The sequence below is a fragment of the Spermophilus citellus genome, assembly GCF_964194105.1.
Source record: "Spermophilus citellus genome assembly, chromosome: 16".
Taxonomy (NCBI): Eukaryota; Metazoa; Chordata; class Mammalia; order Rodentia; family Sciuridae; genus Spermophilus; species Spermophilus citellus.
This window is the reverse complement of record NC_138196.1, coordinates 38,752,122-38,776,446: the sequence shown is the minus strand read 5'-3', so window position 1 is coordinate 38,776,446 and position 24,325 is coordinate 38,752,122. Positions and strand designations below refer to the sequence as shown.

The window sequence follows — 24,325 nt, the reverse complement described above, 5'->3', positions numbered from 1 at the left end:
AGCTGGGAACACAGACTAGAAAGCTGTTTGTGAAATGGCAATAGTTGAAAAAATGGAGTAAGTGGAGATGGACTCCTCTCACCACAGATGTGGTCTAAAGGAAAATTCCATCCCTAATGTTTCCCTTAAGTTTATAATTCTTCAGAAAATTCTAAGTATAATGATGTATCGTGTGATAAATGCTCTTTCTCCATGTGTTCTCCTACCTTCATTCCTAAGAAATTGTTTCTTCAGTTCTGTGATTTTGAGCAGGAAAGCTGTCTTCATGGTGAAAGATCATTTTAAAAAGACATACTCTAATGATAGTTTTTTAAAATATTTTTATTCTTATTTCTTTTGAGGCATTTTCTGTAACAAAATTGTTGTTCTGAAGATTTCAGAAAAGCTATTGATGTACCCTACCTCATCACAGATTAGGTAAACAAAGCCCTGATAGCCCAAGGGACTTGCCCAGTATCTTATACAGCAGGAATGGACAGCTGGACTCACAGTGAAGGCAGTGTGCGTTTCTTTCTTCCACAGGTACATTCCTGATACTGAGGTACACATGGTAAAAATGGGAGTTCATAACCCACTCGAATCAAATGTATGAAATATGATATGTCAAGAGCATTGTAATGTTTTGAGCAACCAATAAAAAAAAAAGATACTCAGGTAGGTAACAGGAGATGATAGGTAAAGAGATAGAAGGATAGATGCTAAGTACATAGGTAAATAGGAAACTAAACAGGTAGATAATCAAGATGGTTGGGAATAATACATCTATATTTTAATTTATTTTTTAAATGGGGGAAAAAGAGAAAATGGCTTCTGATAGGTATTTTTTGACTCATCAAAGCCTTGATAATCTGAAAAAAAACTTACTTTGGCTTTCTTAAAACATTAAATTGAACCAAATCAAAAAATTGAGAAAACATTATGACACATCCATTCAATAAAGTTTATACTCTATCATGTCGGAAATCATGATTTTTGTTGTTGTTGGCATGCATGTACACATGCAGAAGCAATTTTCAGGGGGAAAAAAGTCAGTAGGAATCAAACCTTAGATTGTTACTTTTGTTTGTTAGTTTTGCAGTGATGGGGATCAAACCCAGGACCTCACCTAACAAATGCTAGACAAGCACCACTGAACCACATCCCCAGCCCTCAAACCTTAGACTGTTTTATGCATCATAAACGCAAAATACCCATAATAAATCCCTTTTGGAAAGTTAAGTGAGATTTCCTTACAATGAAGTTCGAAATGCATTCATTTATGTAGAAGATGGAGAAAAGATAGACCATACTGTTCCAAATATATGTCACAAATTTACAGAGTTCTGATGACCCATGTCAGAGTAAACCAGCTTGAGCTCCTTTTCCCAAAATCTGGAAATACATCCCACTGTTTTTATAAGTGATGATTCCCCTCAATATAGGTTCTTTCAATACTTTACCTAGGCCCACTAGAGTCTTCCAACAAAACACTTGAGTGGGAGCTATCAGATTTTCCAAAAAATCTTCTTTTTATAGAGAATGTAGGCAATGAGCACCCAGAGAGCAGTGGCGACTATGTTCTGAGTTAGATGTTCTTTGTGTGACTGATTATCTTTCAGCTTCCACTGAAAGGGGAAGTAGTCCTCAAACACCTCGTGGCCAACATATACCAGAATAGAATTCATTCCTTAAGGAGAGACACAGAAAATAAGTTTCTTCCTGAATCACATTGGATTATCTATTTAATTTCTGAAATGAGTTCAGTAAAAAAAAAAATCATGCACTTGTATTACTGACTGCTGTTGAGAATAAGTGATGCATTTTGAGATATTAGATGTGAACTGTATCTTTAATTTACTAGAAAATATTCATTTTATGATAAATTCTTTTTTCTATTATTTTTTTTTTGTGTGTGTGTGTGGGGGATTGAATCCAGGGCACTGCATGTGCTAAGCACACGTTCTACCATTGAGCGATACCCTTAAGCCCAACAATGAATTCTTGAATATTAAATATGAAAGGAAAATTACAACATTAACTTTTTTTAGACAGAAAACTTAAGGTACAAAGAATGTAACTATTACTAAAATCAAAAAAGCTAAAATGAGTCATTGAAGGAATCTTAGAATTGCACCTAAATTATTTCATCCCTCTCTTGATATTTCTTAAAATGCCTAATCTTAGAGGTAGTACATGTGTGTTAAGAAAGTCTCGTTTCTAAGTATTAAAAACTAAGTAAAATGCCCTGGATTGTTTCTGATGTTCCACGATTTGCCACTGTCTGGAAGTAGAGCTTATTAATTGTCATACAATGACTCAGAACCTAAATGGGGAGGGCCTCTTCAGAACAGGCCAGCTGTCTCCCTCAGTGTGTTCCTTGGAAACATGGTGGCTCCAGTCCCTAGCACCAGTGGAGCTCAGTAGGTCTCTGGGCCACCATCAGCAACTCTGTTTGCATTTAGAGGTGACTTACCTGGATAAAAGAAGGGGGCTCCTGTCCACAGTCCTCTCACATCAACAACTGGGTATAGGACCAGCAGGATGAAGAAGGCAAAAGAGCTCAGTGTGGTGACATATGAAATAGACCTTTAAGGAGTTGAATGGATGAGGTACTTTAGTGCTCATGAGAAACACAGCCAATTTTAACACGAGAAATTATCAAACATTAAAAGGACACTTTTTTTCTATACTTACCAGAGATTTTTGTTGATTGGAATGAAGGCTTCGTTTTCAGAAACTTTTGTCAAAGCAACAGAAATAAGCCCCTATGAAGGGGAAAGGAAGTGTGTTAAAATCTCAACAATTGTGTTTCAAAACCAAAAATTAGTTATTGGATTGCCTTATATTTTACTCTTTTGACTGGGATCATATTTTAAGATGTATAACCACAATGTATTCTTTTTTATTAGAGCTTTGTAGTTATACATAGTAGGTGGGTTCATCCCGACAAACTCATACACGTAGGAAATTCTATTTCAGTTCATGAGCCTCACTTTCCCTCCCATCTTCCCTCCTCTACTCTAGACTTCACCTCACTTGTCTATTTATATTTGATGTATATTTATGTTTGTATAAAGGTGAATATATACACATATATTTGTGTATAAAGGTGAATATATGTGGCATATTCACATGACATGATTGTTTAAGAAGTCATTCTGCGTGGCCTCCCCCTACCATCCCACTCTGCCTCTCAAGCTCCTTCTTCTACCTTACTGAGCCTCCCTTTATGTTATCCTATCCTCCTCTCCCCTTTTCCTTCATTTAACTCCAGCTTCCACATGAGAGAAAACATTCGACCTTTGAGTTTCTGAGCTTGACTTACTTCAGCTAGTGTGATATTCTCCATTTCCATCTATTTATCAGCATGTCATAATTTCATTATTTTTTATGGCTGATTAGAACTCCATTGTGTATATATACCACAATTTCTTTCTCCATTCATCTACTGATGGGCACCTAGGTCGATTCCATAATTTAGCTATTATGAATTATGCTGCTATAAACATTGAGGTGGTTGTTTTGCTGTATTATATTGATTTCAGATCTTTTGGGAAAATACTCAGGAGTGGAATAGCTGGGTCATATGGTGGTTCTATCCCTAGTTTTTTTAGTAATCTCCACACTGAACAACATATTTTTAAAGAATATGTTGTTCAGTGTGGAGATTACTAAAAATCTGCAGTATTCCTCTGAGTTGAAGAAGGGAAGCTAACTGATAAATTATACTGAATCCTTAGAGGAAACTTGATTGCAAGATTAAAGGAAAAAAAATCAAATTTTCAATTATTTTTCTACATATAAATCTGGAAGTTGGGATTTACAAAATTGTTGTTATTTACCTAGTCTTTCTGATAAACATGCAGAACCCACACCTCATACATTTCTTCAGGCATTTCTCATTCCAGTGTTTGATGGAAACATTGTCTTATTTAAAAACATATCCTTCTAAGAAGATAAATCTGAAAATTTAGATGTAAGGATTTGTTCCTTCTTGGGAATGGGGGTGGGGCTCAGTGGTAGAATATGAGCTTACAATGCAGGAGGCTCCAGGTTTGATCTCTAGCACCAAAAATTTATATATATATATATATATATATATATATATATATATATATATATATATATATTTATTTTTTTTTTTTAAATTCATATATTTGTTCCTCTGTTATTCAAATGAAGCATATTCCCTATCACAATGTGGTAACAGCTGCTGTGCCAGTGTTGCTAAACATTTTATTTCTTTTTAAATATCTATGTGTGTGAAGAAAATCAATCTTTTTTTAAAAAAAAAAGTTTTAGTTGTAGATGAACACAATGCCTTTATTTAATTAATCTATTTATTTTTAATGTGGTGCTGAGGATCGAACCCAGTGCCTCACATGTGCTAGGCAAGTGTTCTACTTCTGAGCCACAATCCCAGCCCAATCCCATCCCTTAATAAGGAATGTCCGTTACTTACTAAAATAAAACACCAGATAGTGAATCGGATGAGGATGTCTTTGGTCTGATCTTTGTAATACAATAGTATTTTTCCTGCCTAGAGAAGAAAATAATATGACCAAGAAAATCACTTAAGATATATATTCTTATTTCATATTCACCCGTATTTTCAATCACTCAACAAAGCACACGTTCAGACACTGGGATCACAGGAAGAATGAAATTTTACCTCTGCCCTCAACTAGTGGAGACTGAGAGAAACAAGAGACCAAAAAAAGATGAGGTACCTCTTCAGGGAAGGAGGGAGACATCTGAGACGTGGTACCCTTGAGCTGAGGCTACAATCATGAGATGGTCAAGCAGGAGGGACAGTCTAAGCATAATGGAACAGCATGCACAGGAGCATGTCAAAAAGAGTGGAAAAGCACCACAGCGTCTCTAAAGGGCTGCAGAAAGATAGAGGGAGGCACTGCAAAAAGGTGGTAGGCTTTGTAGGTCTCGCTTCAAGCAGGCTCTTTCTTCCATAGGTGATAGGGAGCCAAGGAAAGTTTTCCCCCAAATGACAGGATCCAGCTCAGACTAGCCTGCTAGCTCATCCCTTCTGGCAGCATTACGAAAGAGGGATAGAGACAGAATGGAAGTGTGGGCAGGTAAACTAAAAACACTAAAATAGTTCTTTGCATTAAATTGAAAATTAATTTTTAGAAATATCAGAGGATGAGAAAGTGTTAATAATAATTTATAATAGCTACAAGTTATGAAGACTTTTTATGTGCCAGTTCAAAGAATTATATACAAATTATTTAATCTTCTCAACATCTCTATCCACTATGCTACTGAAGCCCAGAGAGGTCAAGTAATATGCCTGAGGTTACCCAGTTATCAAGTGGCAGAGCTGGATTCAAAGCCAGGCAGTGCAGCTCTAGGTCTGTACTCTTAACCTCTACATTAGACTGACTGCTCCAACAGGCACAGATTGACCTAGAGAGTATACAGTGAGGTTCAAGGAATATATGTAAAATCATAATATAAAGTGCTATAGAGATAAAGGCAGGATTTATAACTATAAAATTATTTAATCACCAAAATATACATGGTTTGGATCAGTATAGGAGCCACCAGCCACATATGACTATTTACATTTTGAATTAAATTAATTAATAAGAAGTAAAATTTAAAATTCAGTTCCTTAGTCATACTAGTCACATTTCAATTACTCAAGAGCTATCCAGGCAAGAGGCTGCCCTAATGGATGGCACAGATAAAAATTCCCGTCACTACAAAAAGTTCTATTAGCACTGATTTATACGTTTTAACACTCTCAGTTGATTCCCTGAAAAATGATAGTTTCGAATATCACCAGTAAGAACTTTTGGAAGAAAAATAGAGACTACTCAGAATTTTAACAAAATTTCATGTGAGATAGATTAAGAATAACCTGTATTGACCTTGTCAATTATAATTTATAATAATATACATGCATACTATGTCTAGCTGTGGTACACACACTGAGGAGTCTAACAAAGGAAGATGATAAGTTCAAGGCCAACCTGGGCAACTTAGCGAGATCTGTCTCAAAATAAAATATTTAAAAGAGTTGGGAATATAGCTCAGGGGTAGAGAACTTGCCTAGCATGGGTGAAGCCCTGGGTTCAATCCCCAGTACCAAATGCACATGTGTATAGCTAAACACTAAGTTGAAAAGAGTGCAGAGCCTCTGGGAGGTGATTATGTATGAGAGATTTTATGTCCTTATAAAAAGTCTCAAGACAAAATGTTCCTTGTCTTTGCCCTTCCACTTTCTACCACACAGGACATAGTGCTTGTCCCTCTGGAGAACACACTGTTTGAGGTGCCTTCTCAAAAGCAGAGACCGGACTTTCACCAGGCAAAGAACCTGCCAGTGCCAGCACCTTGATCATAGACATCTCATCCTCCAGAACTATGAGAAAGAAATTTTTGTTCTTTATAAATTATCCAGTCTCAGTTTTGTCACAGAAGCACAAACATTCCAAGATAGAAAGAAATGTGATAAGTGACATGGTGACTTCCTAAGGTTACCAATATCCAAACACTCTGCACATCCCACAGGGAAATCTTTTATCCAGAAATTATGGGGCTAAGATAAGCCACATAAATAATATTTTTAGAATATAATAATTATATCTAACTATTTGTGCTCAATTTTAACAAATTCTAGTTTTGCACAATCTGACAAACCCAATTAAAATTTATTAGACCAGTAACACAGAGAAAATGCTTGTAATTGCTTTGTTTTAATAAAATGCTTTCAAATTAGTGATGAATCAATAACCATAAGCTGTTAGAAAAACATACCCTAATAAAATAAATTAATACCTGAACTCCTAAAAATGCCATCACAATGGAATTGATGGTTCCTAAGATTCCTTCTGGATCGTAGGCCACCTTGGTGTGATAAAGGACCTTAACAAAGTAGAACAAGAAAGTAGCACTCACTCACTGACCACAAAAATGAATGTAAGAAACTCTTAGATTAAATGCAAACTTGAAAGAATTCTGGTGTTTCCAGTGTTTCTGGGTTCCTTTCTTTTTTCTTTTGGATTTTGCTACAGAAATCCATTACCCTAACTTATGGAGATTCTAGGCAAAATACTCCAGGTTATGAAAGGTATTTATAGGGAATGCACAGCACCAGGGATAAGCCATGGTTCAACAGCAGCTACTTCAACTCCATCTGGCTGGGAACAAGCCTGGCACCACAAGCCTGACAAGTTTCAGGTGCAATATATTAGTCTTTGTAATAGGCATACTTATTTTCTTTTTTACCAACCCTATTGTAGCATCAACAGCTTCCTATCTTCTTCTATCTTCTTTTAAGGTAAATAACCCCTAAAAATACATTGGGGTGGGGGTGTAGCTCAGTGGTAGAGTGCATGCTTAGCATGTACAAGGCCTAGAGTTCATCTCCAGCACCTCTCAAAATAAAATAAAACAAATATAAAATAAAATATACTTGTATTTTTTATTATAAAATAAATGCTGAAAATGTAGAAATTCGGAAGTACTCAGGGTAGTAAATGCTGTAGTGCACCATCAAGATCCCTCCAACCCTTTCAGGATTAAAGCATTCATTACCCCAGCTGCTAGAAATATTAATTGCCAAAAGTTCTCAGCCAAGTTTCTCTTCTGGATTGTCTGTGACTAAAGTCAGCTGCTAGGCCAGGTACATGGCTCAGTGATGGAGCACTTGCTTAACATGCACGAGACCCTGGGTTCAATTCCCAGCAAGGTGAGGGTGGGGGGAGAAGTCTACCTATCTAGGAATCACCCCTTTGTTGGAAGCAGTTCATATCTGACAAGGAATATAAAAGGTCTAATTTCTCAGCACACACAGAGCAGTTCTGACATGCCCCCAGCTCCAAATGAGATTAATTGGGGCTTTTGTCAGAACTACAGTGCAGTTCAGCTTCTCCCTCAACCAAGTCCCGCTTCCTTCATTCTTCAACAGGGATTGATCCACCAAGGACTTCCCACTACACTTCTAGCACGTGAAGCTCTTTCTCAAACTCCACTGCCTAGAAATCTGACCTGCGATATATAGAAAAGCACTAAAGTGCTACTCATTTGATAGAATGCATTATCACTTTATCCTTAAAAATAATGTTCATCTACTGCCACATAATGAATGCTGAAGTCATTAAGGTAGACAACTTTTAGTTTCCATCCCATTTTACATAGCTGAACATTTTACATGGTCTAAAACTGGTCGTTCTTTTTATTTTCCCTCACTTTGGAGACCCTAAGTTTCCCAGGTTCAAGGACTTGCCAGTCTCACGTACTGCGGAAGAAGGGTGCTGGTAAAGATGATCATCTCCCAGAAGAAGGCGATCAATGTAGCCAGCAGCTCCTCCTGTACAATTTGGATATTTCCCCAAATCTCCAATACCACCAGGGCCAAGATATCCACTAGGAAAGTGAAAAACATACTTAAATTATGAGACTTCAGGGGCTAGGGTTGTGGCTCAGTGGCAAAGCGCTTGCCTTGCACATGTGAGGCACTGGGTTCAATCCTAGCATCACATAAAATAAATAAGTAAAACAAAGCTATTGAGTCCATGTTCAACTAAAAAAAAATTATAAGACTTCAGAAGGCAGAGTGGTATATAGTGACTATATGCAGCCCAATTCAAAGATCCTCAAACATGTATAAGCCAAAAACATCCCTCTGGCTCCAAGCACTCTCATTAAGGCTCTTTCGACTTGATGGCTCCCCGCATGGATAAGGTAGTAAACACAATTTCTACACAAGCTGACCAAACACCAAACTTCTCTCCCAATGCCAAGTATGCCCCAAAGTAGAAGAGTGAAATAGAATTCCTCTGACTTGAGAAATTTGAAAGCTGAAAGCCCAGAACCTCTCACTTGGCAGAAAGTGACATATGAAAAGGGCTTACTTATGTAGGACAAGGGTTCACTTACGTAGGGCACCCAGGAACTGGTAATAAGAACGTTAAGCCCAGCCAAATGCTTTCCAGAATCAGAATGAAGAGCCACTGGGGCCAGCTGTCAGTGATATCTCGAAGAAAAGGGCAGCTTCTCTCCTGAGGGCAGAAGAAAAAAACACATATAAACCAAATGCAAACAGAATAGCACACGTATTTGAGAAATTCCAATTGATTATTCTTTTGATCTCTATAGCAGTAATTCAAATTTTTATCTAATACATATAAAGTTTGTCTATCTCTCTCTTTCTCTCTGACTCTGAAATATAACAGTAAAAATATTAGTTAAGAAGAAATCAGGGGACTGAGGATGTGGCTCAATGGTAGAGCACTTGCTTAGCATGCATCAGGCCCTGGGTTCAATCCCAAGCATGCAAAAAAAAAATGATAATAACAATGACAGAGATTAAATAAAAATAGCTTGATAAAGGAGGGAAGGAATACATTTGATTAGTACAAACACTATTATAATCAGAACTTAAAAAAAATACTAAAAACTACAAAGTGAACTTTTTCATGTCTCTTTTAAAAAAAAACAAAACAACAACAAAACTGTGATTTCTCACCAAAACACAATTTTCAAGCATGGGTTTAGCAAAGAGGAGCTCCAACACAGCAACCACAAAGTAAGTTACTCCCAACCTCTGCAGGACACCAGGAATTCGCACCTTATCCCAAGACACTGCAGAAGATACAAGTTAGGTAAGGCATTACCCAAAATTTCTCATCGTATTCCAAAACAATTTACTTTTTTAATGAAGGGAAGACATACTCTTATTACATCTAAATAAGTCTTTTTAAGTTCTTGGAGCAGAAATATACATAGTCAGAAGACAAGGCTCAAATCCAAGCTCCAAGAGCAGACCAATACGTTCATCAGAAGGATGGTCAGGAATATGGCTCATCCTCAAAATATGAAGCTGGCCGACTGGGAGACCAAGAAAAAAGGTGTCTTACTCAGGGGACAAAGATAAAACAAAGATAACCTTTGGCCTTCAAATCCACCAGGAATCTGCAGACCCAACACAAGACAGTGACTGACTCTCCTTGCCCAACAAGCTCCGGGACTGTACCAATGGAAGAGTACAACCCTATAAAAAACTCTGTGATGAATACTACTGGGAGCAATGGCTCATTCTTTGGAAATGCATTAAATCAGCTTTTAGGTGACACCAACCAGAAATAATCTCTACTTCCTCTTAGTGCCTATAGCCTTTCAATAAAATGACTTATTGCCTGGGGGCTTGACTGGCTACTACTACCCAGACATTTGTGTCCTCTTTAGCTAATGACAGAGTAAGCCCCTTGAGGACAGTGACTACTGCCTTTCCTGATTCTGATACTGGTATAAAGTGCAGAATTGATATCCTTTCTTCAGCTATCTGGTCTCACTCACTGCAACCAACAAAGTAATGACAAAGACATCATCCTTCCCAGACAGCCAGTTAGCATACAAGGGATGATGAAGGTAAATTCTTAAACTATCACCCCAAACTATAAGTTGGTGAATCCAAAATGGCAGAGCAGGGCCTTGAGAGCAAGGTAACCTGGTCTGGCCCTCTGCCCTGCTCCTCATGATCCAGAGAAAACACATCAATCTTTCTTGGCATTGGATATTTCTCTCATACAACAGAAGAGTTTGAGTAGTTCAGATTGCTGCCAGGTCTAAAATTCCAAGATAATAATAATGTTGATGATGCCCAAAGTTACACAAGTATTGTATGTATTTTTCTAAAGTTGTTCTTTTTGCAGGTACCTGAGATGGAGGAATTACATTTCTTTCAGATTACAACATATAGGCCTGGGGGTATAGCTCAGAGGTACAGCACTTGTCCAGTATCTGCAAGGACCTGAGTTCCATTCTGAGCACCACAAAAATAAATAAATAAATAATAACATGATTTTTCTACTTTCAAGTGAATATATACCAACAAAAGGGAAAAAAACACTTACATGGACCAAGACAATAATTGGGATTCACGATGAAAATTCCTATACAGATTAACAGGAAACTCCTCCATGCAATTTTCCCCAGCAATTTGAATTTTGAACATCCTCGCTGCAGTATAGAAGTCATTGATAGAAAAATTGAAGATCCCATGATAAATACAAACCTAAAAAACAAAACATGCTATTAATAGGTGGTCATTTTGTATGAATATGTAACAACAAACCCCATCATTATGTACAACTACAGTGCACCAATAATAAAAAGTGGGTTAAAAATAGGTGGTCAATTACTAATTTTTATCTAAATATCATTAATATTTTATAATATACTACATGATAGAAGGAGTACATTCAGTTGAAAGTAGCCAATTATGAAATCAAGCTGGGCTAATAACATAGAAAAGAATCAGAACATAGTCCTGGTGGGCTGTGAGGTTTTGACAACATATATCCAAGTTCTATTTTAGGAGGAAACTTCTTTAGTATTAAGTGGAATTGCCAAGGACAACTCTCCCAAACAGTTGTCAAAGAGAAATTATAAGAAAGATGCCACAATCCAAATAACTGATTTTTTGTTAGCATACCCTCACAGACCTTGAGAAACAAGCCAAACACTTCAATAATTTCTAAATCCACTCCTGCTCCCTCCAAAAATGAAAGCTTAACTTTTTCTCCATTTAGTCAGTCACACGTATTTCCCCTTTATTTTATCATGCAAAATTCTCTCTTTAATGAAAATTCTAATATTAAGTTTCCTAGTTATTTTGCAAAGGATTATGGAGGTGAGAACTTGCTCTTGCTGTATTCTCAGAGATGCCTTAGCTTCCTTTCTAGGATCAATCTAATCATAAAACTCCTCTACAAACAGGAACTTTCCTATAGGGAATCTCACAGGGAATATACTTAGAGAACTACCAGGTCCCTGTAGCATGCTGTTTTTAAATCTTTTGATTATAGACCAAGGAGAGGAATAGCTGGGTCAAATGATGGTTCCATTCCCAGATTTCCAAGGAATCTCCATACTGCTTTACATATTGGCTTGCACCAATCTGCAGTCCCACCAGCAGTGTATGAGTGTACCTTTTTCCCTACATCCTCGCCAACACTTATTGTTGTTTGTATGCATAACAGCTGCCATTATGACTGGAGTGAGATGATATCTTAGAGTAGTTTTGATTTGCATTTCTCTAATTGCTAGAGAGGATGAACATTTTTTCATATATTTGTTGATTGATTGTATATCATCTTCTGAGAAGTGTCTGATGTGTGAGGAGTAAAAACTTGCTCCCAGATGTATGCTCTCTGTTCACCTCACATCAATGTTTACAGCAGCACAACTCACAATAGCTAAACTGTGGAATCAACCTAGATGCCTTCAGCAGATGAATGGATAAAAAAAAAGTGGCATACATACACAATGGAATTTTACTCAGCAATAAAAGAGAACAAAATCATGGCATTTGCAGGTAAATGGATGCAGTTGGAGAATATAATGCTAAGTGAAGTTAGCCAATCCAAAAAAACAAATGCTGAATGTTTTCTCTGATATGAAGGAGGTTGACTCATAGTAGGGTAGGGAGGGGGAGCATAAGAGGAATAGATGAAATCTAGATAGGGCTGAGGGGTGGGAGGGAAAGGGAGGGGGGAGGGTATTAGCAAGGGCAGTGGAATGTGATAGACATCATTATATGAAGTACATGTATGAAGACACGAATTGGTGTAAACATACTTTATATATAACCAGAGATATGAAAAATTGTGCTATATATGTGTCATAAGAATTGTAATGCATTCTGCTGTTGTTTATTTTTTTAAAAAATCAATTAAAAAAAGAGAGAACTACCAGGTCTTCACCTATGTAAAACTGCTCTACCCATACGCATCTCAAAAAATCAAGACTTCATCAGTGTTGAAAAATGGAACCAACAATATATAACAATCTTCTGGTACTCTTTCTTAATAATGGAGCAAAGGTGCTCAAAGCATCACAGCAAAGACACAAATTGCACAACATATACAAAGTGTCCCTGAACAAAAATGAGAAGCCCTGGATGAACAGAGTATGGATAGCACTATTATAATAAATTTCAATTTATTACTGTCACTGCTTGCTACATATTTATCATTATTCACAGACATACTATGTTTCTTTCAGAAAATATGATTTTATATGCATTTTGGGACTAGTAGAACTTAACTATATATTCAAAATTTATAATATAGGATTTTAGGATCTAGTATATCTTATCTGTTCAACATAATGTTCCCTAAAAAATCACTCATCTTTTGGGATAGGGCTGTAGCTCAATGGGAGAGCATGTGCTTAGTGTGCACAAGGTCCTGGGTTCAATCTCCAGAGCCACAAAAGAAAAACAAAAAACATTCATCTTTTCTACACACATGCACAAACATGAAGCCAAGTATAACAACGACCCATTGATGCAACTTTTGGAAGGACTCTGTAACAGCCAACACAGGCCTATGGTGCACAATTCAAGGCTGGTCTCATAGAAGGCCTCCAGCATCATTTGAAAGAAAGAACTAGAGATGCCCATGGAAGAGCTGATGGTTAGAATGCCAACTCACCATGGGAACACAAGGTCAGCCACTGTCAGTCCTGCAGAATAACACAAGCACAAATGGAAAGAGGATTCTTGAATATAAATACTTCTTAAATTCAAAATGAACATAATTATAATTGACACAGAAAGTACAACTAACATAGAGGACACACACACACACACACACACACACACACACACACACTCTCTTGAGACTCTGTAGCCATTCCATGGGCTTGGAACATTTCCTGACCATATCTAAACATGAGACAATAAATTACAAGTATGTAGATAAGTTTGCTAGCTTTATACAATGCTATTCAAAATTTATTACTCCCCCCCCCCAAATGTTCTCTGTTTTGCAGCAGAATGTCTAATGGACAATGTAACTGTAAATATTCAGCTGCATAAAAAGGAGCTAACACTTAGGCACAAATAGGAGACATGACTCTTTTGTTTTAAAATAAATACTTGAATACAATTTGGGTCCTACAAGCATTTGGGCTCCAGATCTGATGCAGAAGTGCCTCACCCATGGACCTGCAATGACATCATGAATTCCCTCCCAGTAATCAATACATGGAACCTGGGTACCAATGGTCAAACATGATCACAATGAGCTCCATTTATATATCTTTCCCCAGCCCTCTACATATATGAACTGTCCAGGACAAAGACTACTGGAATTTCACAAAAATCACTGGTCCAGCCAGGTGCAGTGCTGCACACATATATTCCCAGCAACTTTGGAGGCTGAGGCAGGAGGATCGCCAAGTTCAAAGCCAGCTCAGCAACTTAGTAAGGACCTAGGTAACTTAGTGGGATCCTGTCTCAAAAGAAAAAATTAAAAGGACTGGGGATATGGTTTAGTGGTTAAGCACGTCTGGGTTCAATTCTCAGTACAAAAAAAAAAAAAAATCAGTGGTCCGTAACAGGTAAGAATTCAAAATGATTCTCTTGGTTCCTAGAAAATCTATTCTTAAACCAAATGCCAAGCCAGATTACAGCTATGATTCAGTACCACTCAGATCAATCCCAGTTTGATAGTACCAAAAAGGACCATGAGTCTTAAAAGATAGACTCCCCAAGAATATGGTAGCTGTCATATCTATGACAATGATCATTTAAAACCAAATTCTTCACATCTGCTGAGTTCCAAGTGTCAGCAGAAATATTTAGTTTTCCTGTTACTCTAGTGAAGCATCCACATATTAGAGATCAGATCCACACATTAGAGATCTGCAGCACACAAGAAACTAAAGGGCCCACAGAAAAATCTAAAGGTCATTCTCTGGGGGAAAGAGCTCAATAGCTCAGAAGAGGCTGGTAGGGCCTCATCTCTGAAGCCCTTAGAGGAAATGCTGAATGATTTTTCAGATGCCAGTTCTCTGAATGAAACTGCAAGCAAAGTTACCTTGAGGTAACTTACCATTCCAACTTGAATGTTTAAAGTACCAATATTTTCCTCCTCCATAATTAACAAAAACCATGAGTATGAGAGCTAGCCTGTAAAGTCAACAAAAAGAACACTTTCACGGTCTGCAAGGTGACAAAGAACGGTTGAACTCCAAGACATTCCTTTATACTCACAAGATTAGTCATGCAATAATGTGATTCTACACAGCAGTTTGTATCATCAGAAGAAATATAAAGGCAAGACACTATTGTCCGAAACAATTTTCACAACAATTAGGATCATCCACTAATGTTCTGTTGCAAATATTTCCAACATGTTTCAAAAAAAATTTTGTACTTTACTACTAAGCTATATAACTTGGTAACACAGCAAAACATTTCCAGTAACTCAATTGTGTGCCAATAATTTGATGTCTCAGGTTAAAGAACCGTTGTAGAAGGTACAGAGTCACTGGAATCAAAGAGCTAAGGATTCATATCCTGAGTCTTTTTCTCTTATTAGTCATGAGACTTTACACTAAGATTCAATTAACTCTGTACAATACCCTACCACATGACTATGTGGTTGACACGTTTGGGGCGCTTAATAAATGCTAGCTTCTGTTCACCTGTAAATATCTTATCTTCAAAACTGGCAATGATGATTGGAAAGAAAGAAGAAAACAGTAGATTCTGAATATGCTATCATTTGGTGCTAACTGTGCAGAATGCAGAAAATAAAGACTTTAGTATATAAGGGAATAATTTGTGGGGCCTCTGTAACTCAACTAACTGGAATCAAATTCTGGCTTTAGTACCTGAGTGACCATGGGAAAATTACTTAACTCCTTGGCTCAATTCATCTGTGAAACAGGCAAATTAAAAGTGTGTACCTTGGGCTAGATTATGGCTCAGTGCTAGAGCACTTGCCTAGCCCATGTGAGGCACTGGATTTGATCCTTAGCACCACATAAAAAATAAATGAATAAAATAAAGGTATTGTGTCCATCTACAACTAAAAAATAGATAAATTTAAAAGTGTATACCTATAGGAATAAAGAGACTAAATAAATTAAGACAAGTTAGGGAAGTTATAGCTGTTATTTGGATATGAGATATCTCTAAAAAAGTTCATGTGGCAATGCCCGAAGATCTGATTAGATTACAAAAGCCATAACCTAATCAGTGGACTGATCCATTTGCTGGATTATTGGGTGGTAACTGAAGGCAGATAGAGCGTGGCTGAAGGAAACAGATCAGTTGGGGAATATATTTTGTCCCTGTCCTCTGCTGCTATGAGCTGAGCAGCTCTCCTTCACCACACCCTTCCACCATGATGTTATGCCTCACCTGGGCCCAAAGCAATGGAGTCAGTTAATCATGCATGGACTGAACCTCTGAAAACATGACCACAAGATAACCTTTTTCTCCTCTAAGTTGTTCCTGTCAGGCATTTTGGTCACAGTGATGAAAAACTGACTAACACATTGGCACACAGAACTTTAAAACTGTTAGCAAATTTATTATTGTCATTATTGCTATATTGTTTTTACTTGAGTATCTCTAATCTAAAATGTTCCAAAAACCAAAACTTTTTTAGGGCTGAAATGATGCCATGAATGGAAAATTCCACACCTGACCTCATGTGACAAGTCACAGTCAAAATGCAGGCATGGGGCTGGCAGTGTAGCTCAGTGGCAGGGCATGTGCTTAGCATGTATGAAACCCTACATTCAATTTCCAGCACCAAACAAAACAAAACAGACACACTAAGAAGACTGTCTGAAATTACCTTCAGGCTATGTTTAGATGTAAATGAAACAAAACTGAATGGTATAACTATGGACTTGCTATCAAAAGAGTTTGATTTTCAAATTGTTCCACCAACAGTGAAGGATGACCACTTACTCTTCCACAGGCTGGTGTTTCATTTCTGGACTGGCATATCTTCTAAATTGTCAAGCTACTGACTGGACATGGTGGCCCAGTTTATAGTCCCAAGTATAGCCATTTGCTCAAATGCAAATGACCTTAACTCAGCAGACTGTATATAGTAGTAGAAACTGGCTCTGGCCTTGTCCTACTCCTCTTATCAATGCACTATAATGGACATCATAACAATTTTCTTTATTTTTTAAATTTGCAGTGCTGGGGATCAAACTCAAGTCCTTGTATATGCTAAGCACACATTCCACCACTGAGCTATATCTCAACCACTTATCGTGACAATTTTCAAGTAAGGAAAGACTGCAGACTTTATTTTTATATCCAAACAATACTTTCTAGCCTAGAAAGTAATGGATATATAAAAAATACCTCAAGTTAAGTGTGTTTACATGTAATTACACAATCCATCAAGGACCTGTGCCCACCATGTCACAAGGGAGCCTCACATACCCCCTGAATGTGTCCACACAACGGAGACGGTACGGCGAGCCCACCTGGTGCCACATTTCTGGTTGGATATCACCACTAAGAGGGTCTGCCCTGCTTGGAGACCCCAGCTCCTTTAGAAAAAATAGAGAAAGAGATGAAAATCAATAAAAGGGAGGAGTAAATTTCATTACTCAATATATTAGGAAAAAAATATTAGTGGAAAACTAAAGATAGTTTTCTGAATAATTATTTAGTTTTGTTTAGTTTTATTTTGGTTTTCCACTTTATTTGCTTTTGGTGCATTTTGTTGAGTAAGTACAAGGACAGAAGCAAACATGCCCATAATTTATTAGCACAAATTTCATGAAATATTTAATCATTAGAGTGGGCCATTGGTAAATATAGTTAATGTCAATGTCCCATATTCTTTAGTTTTGATCTTGACAATCTTTACTTAACTGAATGGTTTGAACAGTGCTGCCTCCAGACTGGAAAATGTCCCCTCTGAAGAAAGAGAAGGGTGGAGCCTTCACAGAAGCTGAGGACTAGGCAGCTCTTTATTAAGGATATGGGTCAGGCTGGGATGTAGCTCAATGGTTGAGTGCTTGTCAGCATGTGCAAGGCCCTGTGTTCAATCCCTAGCACCATGGGGGTAAAAATTTGGGATCCTCAACCTGGTTTTTCCATAATGTAAACAAAGTTTATTGAGCTGGGCAATACTATTTACTAAATAGGAAATTAGGACCTCCAAATTTAGAAAACCAGACAATGCATGATGTATCCCAATAACTCACAGAATTGATGAGGCGATCAGTTTCTCGAGAATTTATTGCCTTAGAAATCCAATTACTGAAGTCATCCAAACTGTAAATACATAAAAGCTTTAGTTAATTCATTTTCTTTGGTAGAATTTTCAAAACAATTGGATAACATATTGAAATAAAATTAATTGAAGGTTCATGTTTGTATTAGTTAAAGAGCTAAACACTGAAGAAGTTTTTTAAAAACTTAACAATAGAAATCAAAATTTATTGGGGCTGGGGATGTGGCTCAAGTGGTAGCATGCTCGCCTGGCATGCATGTGGCCTGGGTTAGATCCTCAGCACCACATACAAACAAAGATGTTGTGTCCACCAAGAACTAAAAAATAAATATTAAAAAATTCTTTCTTTCTTTCTCTCTCACTCTCTCTTTAAAAAAAAGAAATCAAAATGTATAGCAGCCATACTTATAAGTATTTGACCTTTACAGAATAACTTCCTCATCAATAAAACAGAAACAGTGATGAAGCCTCTAATAAAGAGTTGTGAAAGTATTAATGATACTATTAAAATTAAAAAAGCAAAAAATTTGGCAACAACCGAAATTTACTCAATATAAGAATGACTCAACACAGGATACAGCACCTGTGTGATACTATGACACAGTGATGAGAATAACAAGACTATAGGCTCTGAACAAAGAATGAAGATAAGCTATTATATACGAAAAGCAAAAACCCAACATAGATGGTTGATTGCAACTAAGTAAAAATGCATATGTGTGCACTGAAAAAGTGTGAAGGCAACTTTGTAATGATTCAAATACTATATTGGGTTCTTTTTCCCCACATGGCTGATTTAATCCAGGAAAAAATCCAGATGACATTAAGTTATTATATGATTAAGAAAATATAAATATATTAGCTGGTTGTTCTTTTTTTTATTGTTGGTTGTTCAAAACATTACATATAGCTGGTTGTTCTTTAAATAACATTTTCACCCGGGAAAAAAAAAACTTTCAAAAAGTGTACCGTAGCCTGGCAAAAAAACAAAACCACTGATATGTGTTGCATTAATTTTGCCACATCTGAATTACCTAATGCATAAAATTTTTTGTTCTGTCATGAAAAGTTTCAAACAGAATGAGAAAAACTAGCACACTGAATTGCCATCATTCAACTCCAACAAATATACCCACACATGGTCAATCTTATTTCATCTATACACTACCCACCACCCTCATTTCTGATTAATTTATAGAAAAATCCCCAAAATCATTCATCTCATCCATAAATAATTCAATATGTATCTCTAAAAGATAAGGACATTTTTTTCTTCTAACCATTATCATGTTAATATGTTAAGCAGTAATTCCTTAATATCACATAGCCAGTTCAGTTTTGATCCTGTAAATTATTTTTGAAAGTTCAATTGTTCAAATCAGCATCAAAATATAATCCATACAACACACACATTTGTAATATCTCTTTTACTCCTACAACACAACTCTCATTTCTAGTTTATTCAGCATTAATAGTGTCACTATCACATGAAAAATCTTAAAATAGATATACTTAAGGAAAGGCAAAAAGGAGAAGTGGTAATTCTCTTGCACGTGCATGTTCTCCAAGTGAAAGCAGAGAGACTTTGTTCTTTCTACCTTGCTGCTTCTCTTCTGGTTCCTACTAATACTAATTTCCCCAGACTTCCATGGGTGTGTTGGAAAGCAATGGAGCAACAGTAAGGGACTGTAGTTTTGTGGACAGTAACACTCTGCCCACAGGCAGGGTCGGCAAAACCACATGCAATAGAAGTTTCAGCCCCACAGTGGGACAAGATGGAACTTCTCTTTGCAAGTGCTTGAGCTCAGCTCCCACTTACTTTAAAAAAAAATGGAACAGAACCATTCACAAGATAAGCACCTCAAGTGAAAGCACATTAACAACTCACTGGAATATAGATGACTCTATAACTAGTGTGATTCTGCAATCTGTACAATCAGAAAAATGAGAAATTATACCCCAATGATTCAAATGTATGAATTGCCAAGATCATTGTAATGTCATGTGTAGCTAAAAAAAAAAAAAAAAGACACTGGAATAGGATCTGCATCTTATCAAAAGATTGTTAAGATGATACTCTAATCCAAAAAAACACAGAACTCCTCTGAATTTTATTCTCCTCCTAGAATTCTATTCTGCCCCTAAAAAGCCATTAGGTTAAACATGTGCTTCTACTAAGCAAGAAGTTCTTTCACTTTTTTATACCAATCAAGTTTTGCATACAAGGGATTAAACTATTTCTAAGATGTACAAGCTAGAAGGAAAACGGTGCATAAATTCCCCTAAAGTTTAAGATTTCCTCAAGCCAATCAACTTTTTTTTTTTTTGTACTGGGGATAAAACCCAGGGGCATTTTAAGACTGAGCCCTATCCCCAGCCCTTTTAAATTTTTATTTTGAGACACGGTCTCACAAAATTGATCAAGTCCACACTAAATTGCTTAGCTGGCCTCAAATTTGTGATACTCCTGCCTCAGTCTCCTGAAGGGATGGGATTACAGGAGTGAGTCCCCATGCCCAGCAAAGGTGAGGTTTTCATTTTTCCAATTTGGATACAGTTCACCAATAGTCTTTTGATCCTTCCTGATATCCTAACAGGATCGATCTTATTCCTTTTATTCCAATCAATCTTCTTCCTTTTAAAACACTAAAAAACTTTGCTTCAACCAGGTCTGGATCAATTCTATATTCAAATTTTTTCTTCTCTAGTCTACTAATTCACTCACCAGACTGGCTGTTAACTAGGCAGAGAAGAACAAATCCCTCAAATGAGCAACTCTACAAATGGGAGTCTGTGGGATTCTAAAGTACAGCCCCTCATCCTCCCTCTTTGCCCCCAGTTCCTGGGCTGGGAGAGGAAAGGAAAGTTGGACAGAGGGATGGCCTCAGGGTTCAGAGGCTAAGAGGAGGAAGAGAGCACAACACAGCAGCCTCCTCCTAAAATTATCACAAGCCACTTCCACTCACTGAAAAGCAGGATGGGAGATTATTTAGGAAAAAAATATTACTCAAGTGTTTTCTTTGTTTTTGGCCATGTGGGAGGATAGAAGGCAAACATTCATGAGAACTTTTGTCAAAATTTCCTTACAGACAACATGTCTTAGTCTACACTGATTTTAATGCCTAGGACTGGACTAGACACAGTACACACACAAATGTTCACTTAATCAAATAATAATGTTCATGTTTGTATGTTTTTAGAGACTCTGCTAGGATGAAATAATAGTCATTTGAGGGATCAAACTATCCTTTCTGAATATATTATCTCTGTGTTCTGCCCTCCACAGTCATTTCTTCTCCAACAACTTACCTCAGCAACAGCCTTAGGAAGGATATTGCAATGACGAGGGACAGACCAATAAGGAACGCAATACTCACAGCTATAAAAAGAAAAACATTATCACCAAAAATGTCATCATAGAAACCAAAGTTGTCACATCATTACATCTAACCTATCAATTAAAAATGAAAACAATATAGGAAAAGCCTACATTCTTATATTAAATTTCCAATAAACAAGAAACTACTCTGCATGAGGGGAGTACTAATTTTTATTATGAAAAATAACAAACATACACAAATTACAGGGAATTGTAGAATAAAACCATATATATCCACCACTCAAATTCTAGCATTGTCAAGATATTTACTCTCAGGACTGGGGGTTAGCTCAGTGGCAGAGCACTTGCTTAGCAAGAGTGAGACCTGGGTTCCATCCCCAGTACTGCAAAAAGAAAACAAAAAAAAAAAAAAAGAAGAAGAAAAAGATATCATTCTCTTCATCTATTACTAACTCTCCTCCCTTTTTTGGGGGGGTAATCTATTTTAAAATCAATCCCAGACATCACGCCCCTATACCCCTACAGTATTCAGTATGCATTCAGTATGTACCTCTAATGCAAATAAACCTGTACAAGACATCAACCTCATGAACTTGCTGACATACCTAAAAGGTGACAACATCGCTCTGGTAGTATTCTACCAAAAAATGCAAAACCTTTACCTACTCATGAGAAAACATCAAGTTATTCCAAATCCAGGGACAATCTATAAAATACTAGCCAGTACACTTCAAAACTGTCAAGATCATGAAAGAAAAGGAAAGGCTAAGAAACTGTCCTAGATTGAGTGAGATGAAGGAAGATCTGACAACTAAATGCACATGGATCCTAGATTGGATCCTGGACCAGAAAATGGACATCAAAAGGGACAATTTGAAAAATTTAAATAAGCCTAAATAGATCAGTATTATAAGAATGTTAAGCACCTGGTTTCAATAATTGCACATGAACTACTCTTACTATGATTATACAGTTTAAGGGTATAAGGGCAGCCAGGTAAAGGGTATTTAGGAGTTGTTTTGTTTTGTTTGCAACATGTTTGTAACCTAAAACTATTTGAAAATCAAAAGTTTCTTTAAAATGAACCATTTCCTTAATATAACCACAATGTGTTACGAAATTTAACAATAATTTTCTAGTACTGAAGAAGCACCTTCTGCAATTGACCATGTAACTGGCAGATGTGTTGAGCTGGTGAAAGCCTGATCCCTCCAGTGTAAAGTTCCCGTTTCATCTGAGGATTTTTGCAAAATTATTTCATTAGGGCTTGCAAAATAACCTACCATTCGACCACATTAGCTGGGATTCTAAAAAGAAGCCATGCTCATCAATTAGTACAATTTGGTTATCTTTTTCAATTATAGTTAAAACAGGATAATGTTTAAATCTTTCCTTTCAACCGATACTTTTAAATCACCCTAGTCAACACAAGTGCTCTAGTAACCTCCAAAGACAACCAGAGTATTACTTTGTTTTTGTTTTTAATTGGGGAGGGGGCCTCACTCTAATTTCATAATGATCCCATAGTTTTTATGTATCCATTATTTTTCATCAATGACATTTATTTTTATTTTTAATGCTTAAATTGTCCCATGTTGGTCCTTTCATATTGTCTTCTACATTCTTCTGCAATAACTTTGGTCTATGATATTTCTCTGTGAACTGTATATATTAGCGCCACAGGGATTCATTAGTTTCTCTTGAAAGGCAAGAGAACAATTATCTAATGGGGAGCTCAGGATGACAGATTTTCTTCAATGGAATTATTATAGAATGAATAATCCCTTCTTAATGTAAAGGGGACCTCTGGGCTCATTATCAGTAGACACATACAGGAAATACTACACCCTAAATCCTAAAACAAGGAAAGCCAATTATCCTATTTCTTACTTCTTTCCATTGAATTAATTTTTTATTTATTTATGATTCATAATTAAGCTTAATAATGATATGGGGATATGTTGATATATTATACAATTTTTAATATATCACCTAATTTTCTTAGTGTCCATCAGTGACACAATAAAAAATATCACAATTGGGCTGGGAGGCATAACAAGTGCTTACTAGTAAACACAAATCCTAAGGGTTCTATTTCTAGCACCAAACAAAAATATAATCATACCAAAACTAAATGGTATAGATATCTGTAAGACAGATTTTCATTTATATGCCATAGACTGCTTCAATTTACAAAGAGTACTCAAAAACTAAAACCTCCGGAAATGCAAATTAAAAAAAAATCAACAAAGAGCATATACATACGAAGGTCACTGTCAACTGGATTCTTATTAACAACTAGGTCACACGCAATTTCACTGACTCCATTGTAAGTGTCCTTTACCAAGACAGAATAGTTTCCAAATTCTCCAAATTTGTATTCCAGCCTAAAAGGATGAGATAAAAATATGACAAATGGCTAAGATTAGGGACAGAGTTGGACTTTCCTAATTCACCAAGGGAAAATGATATTCCTTTCTGGGTACAGATCAGTAGATATAAAATATATTTAAGAGAGTAAAAACAAAACTACATAAGAAAAAAAATAGAGAGAAAACTCAGACTTCAGTTAGATCACATCAAAGCAAAAACGAACCTACAAACTTCTTTCTCTTCCAGGGTATCATTAATTTGTAGAACAGATCTGTGCTGGGTGCTGACGGAGACTGCTGCAATGCTGGGCTTCCCAGGTTTCCCACTCTGAGAAACATTTACCAGAAACTGAAACAAGCACTGTAAGATAAATGCACAACAGGTAAACTGTGAGGGGTTTTCTGCAGGGCTTTAGCAGGGCTTTAGCAGGGCTAAACCCAGGGTCTTTAGCAGGGCTGAATTATCCCCACAGCCCTGTTAGGGGATTTTTAGAGTCTCTGGGTTGTTGGGGGACATGACTACACAAATGAAAATCCTATCATGAATTTTCCTTCACACTTATGACATAATGTAAAATTTACCAATTATTTTATACTAAAAC

The 24,325-nt window shown here is 36.7% G+C and overlaps 1 protein-coding gene across 8 annotated transcripts in view; it reads right to left on the bottom strand.

Moving 5' to 3' along the window:
- Positions 1–303: 303 nt before the first annotated feature.
- Positions 304–24,325, bottom strand: part of HGSNAT (heparan-alpha-glucosaminide N-acetyltransferase) — a 38,613-nt gene continuing 14,591 nt past the window's right edge. For 3 of the 8 annotated variants that reach the window (XM_081269370.1, XM_081269371.1, XM_081269373.1), the window contains 16 exons: positions 23,948–24,084; positions 23,617–23,738; positions 21,321–21,390; positions 17,983–18,052; positions 17,210–17,319; positions 14,847–14,923; positions 13,443–13,473; positions 10,860–11,020; positions 9,473–9,588; positions 8,884–9,005; positions 8,244–8,370; positions 6,781–6,867; positions 4,442–4,519; positions 2,674–2,744; positions 2,453–2,565; positions 304–1,666 (listed from right to left, as the gene is read on the bottom strand). In XM_081269370.1, the coding sequence (XP_081125496.1) occupies positions 1,485–1,666; positions 2,453–2,565; positions 2,674–2,744; positions 4,442–4,519; positions 6,781–6,867; positions 8,244–8,370; positions 8,884–9,005; positions 9,473–9,588; positions 10,860–11,020; positions 13,443–13,473; positions 14,847–14,923; positions 17,210–17,319; positions 17,983–18,052; positions 21,321–21,390; positions 23,617–23,738; positions 23,948–24,084 (1,674 nt within the window). In that variant the 3' untranslated portion in view covers positions 304–1,484. Of the gene's footprint in view, positions 1,667–2,452; positions 2,566–2,673; positions 2,745–4,441; positions 4,520–4,620; positions 4,869–6,780; positions 6,868–8,243; positions 8,371–8,883; positions 9,006–9,472; positions 9,589–10,859; positions 11,021–13,442; positions 13,474–14,846; positions 14,924–17,209; positions 17,320–17,982; positions 18,053–21,320; positions 21,391–23,616; positions 23,739–23,947; positions 24,085–24,325 lie in introns of those variants that run through there. The other 5 variants (XM_081269372.1, XM_081269375.1, XM_081269377.1 and 2 more) reach the window with 5 other exon arrangements.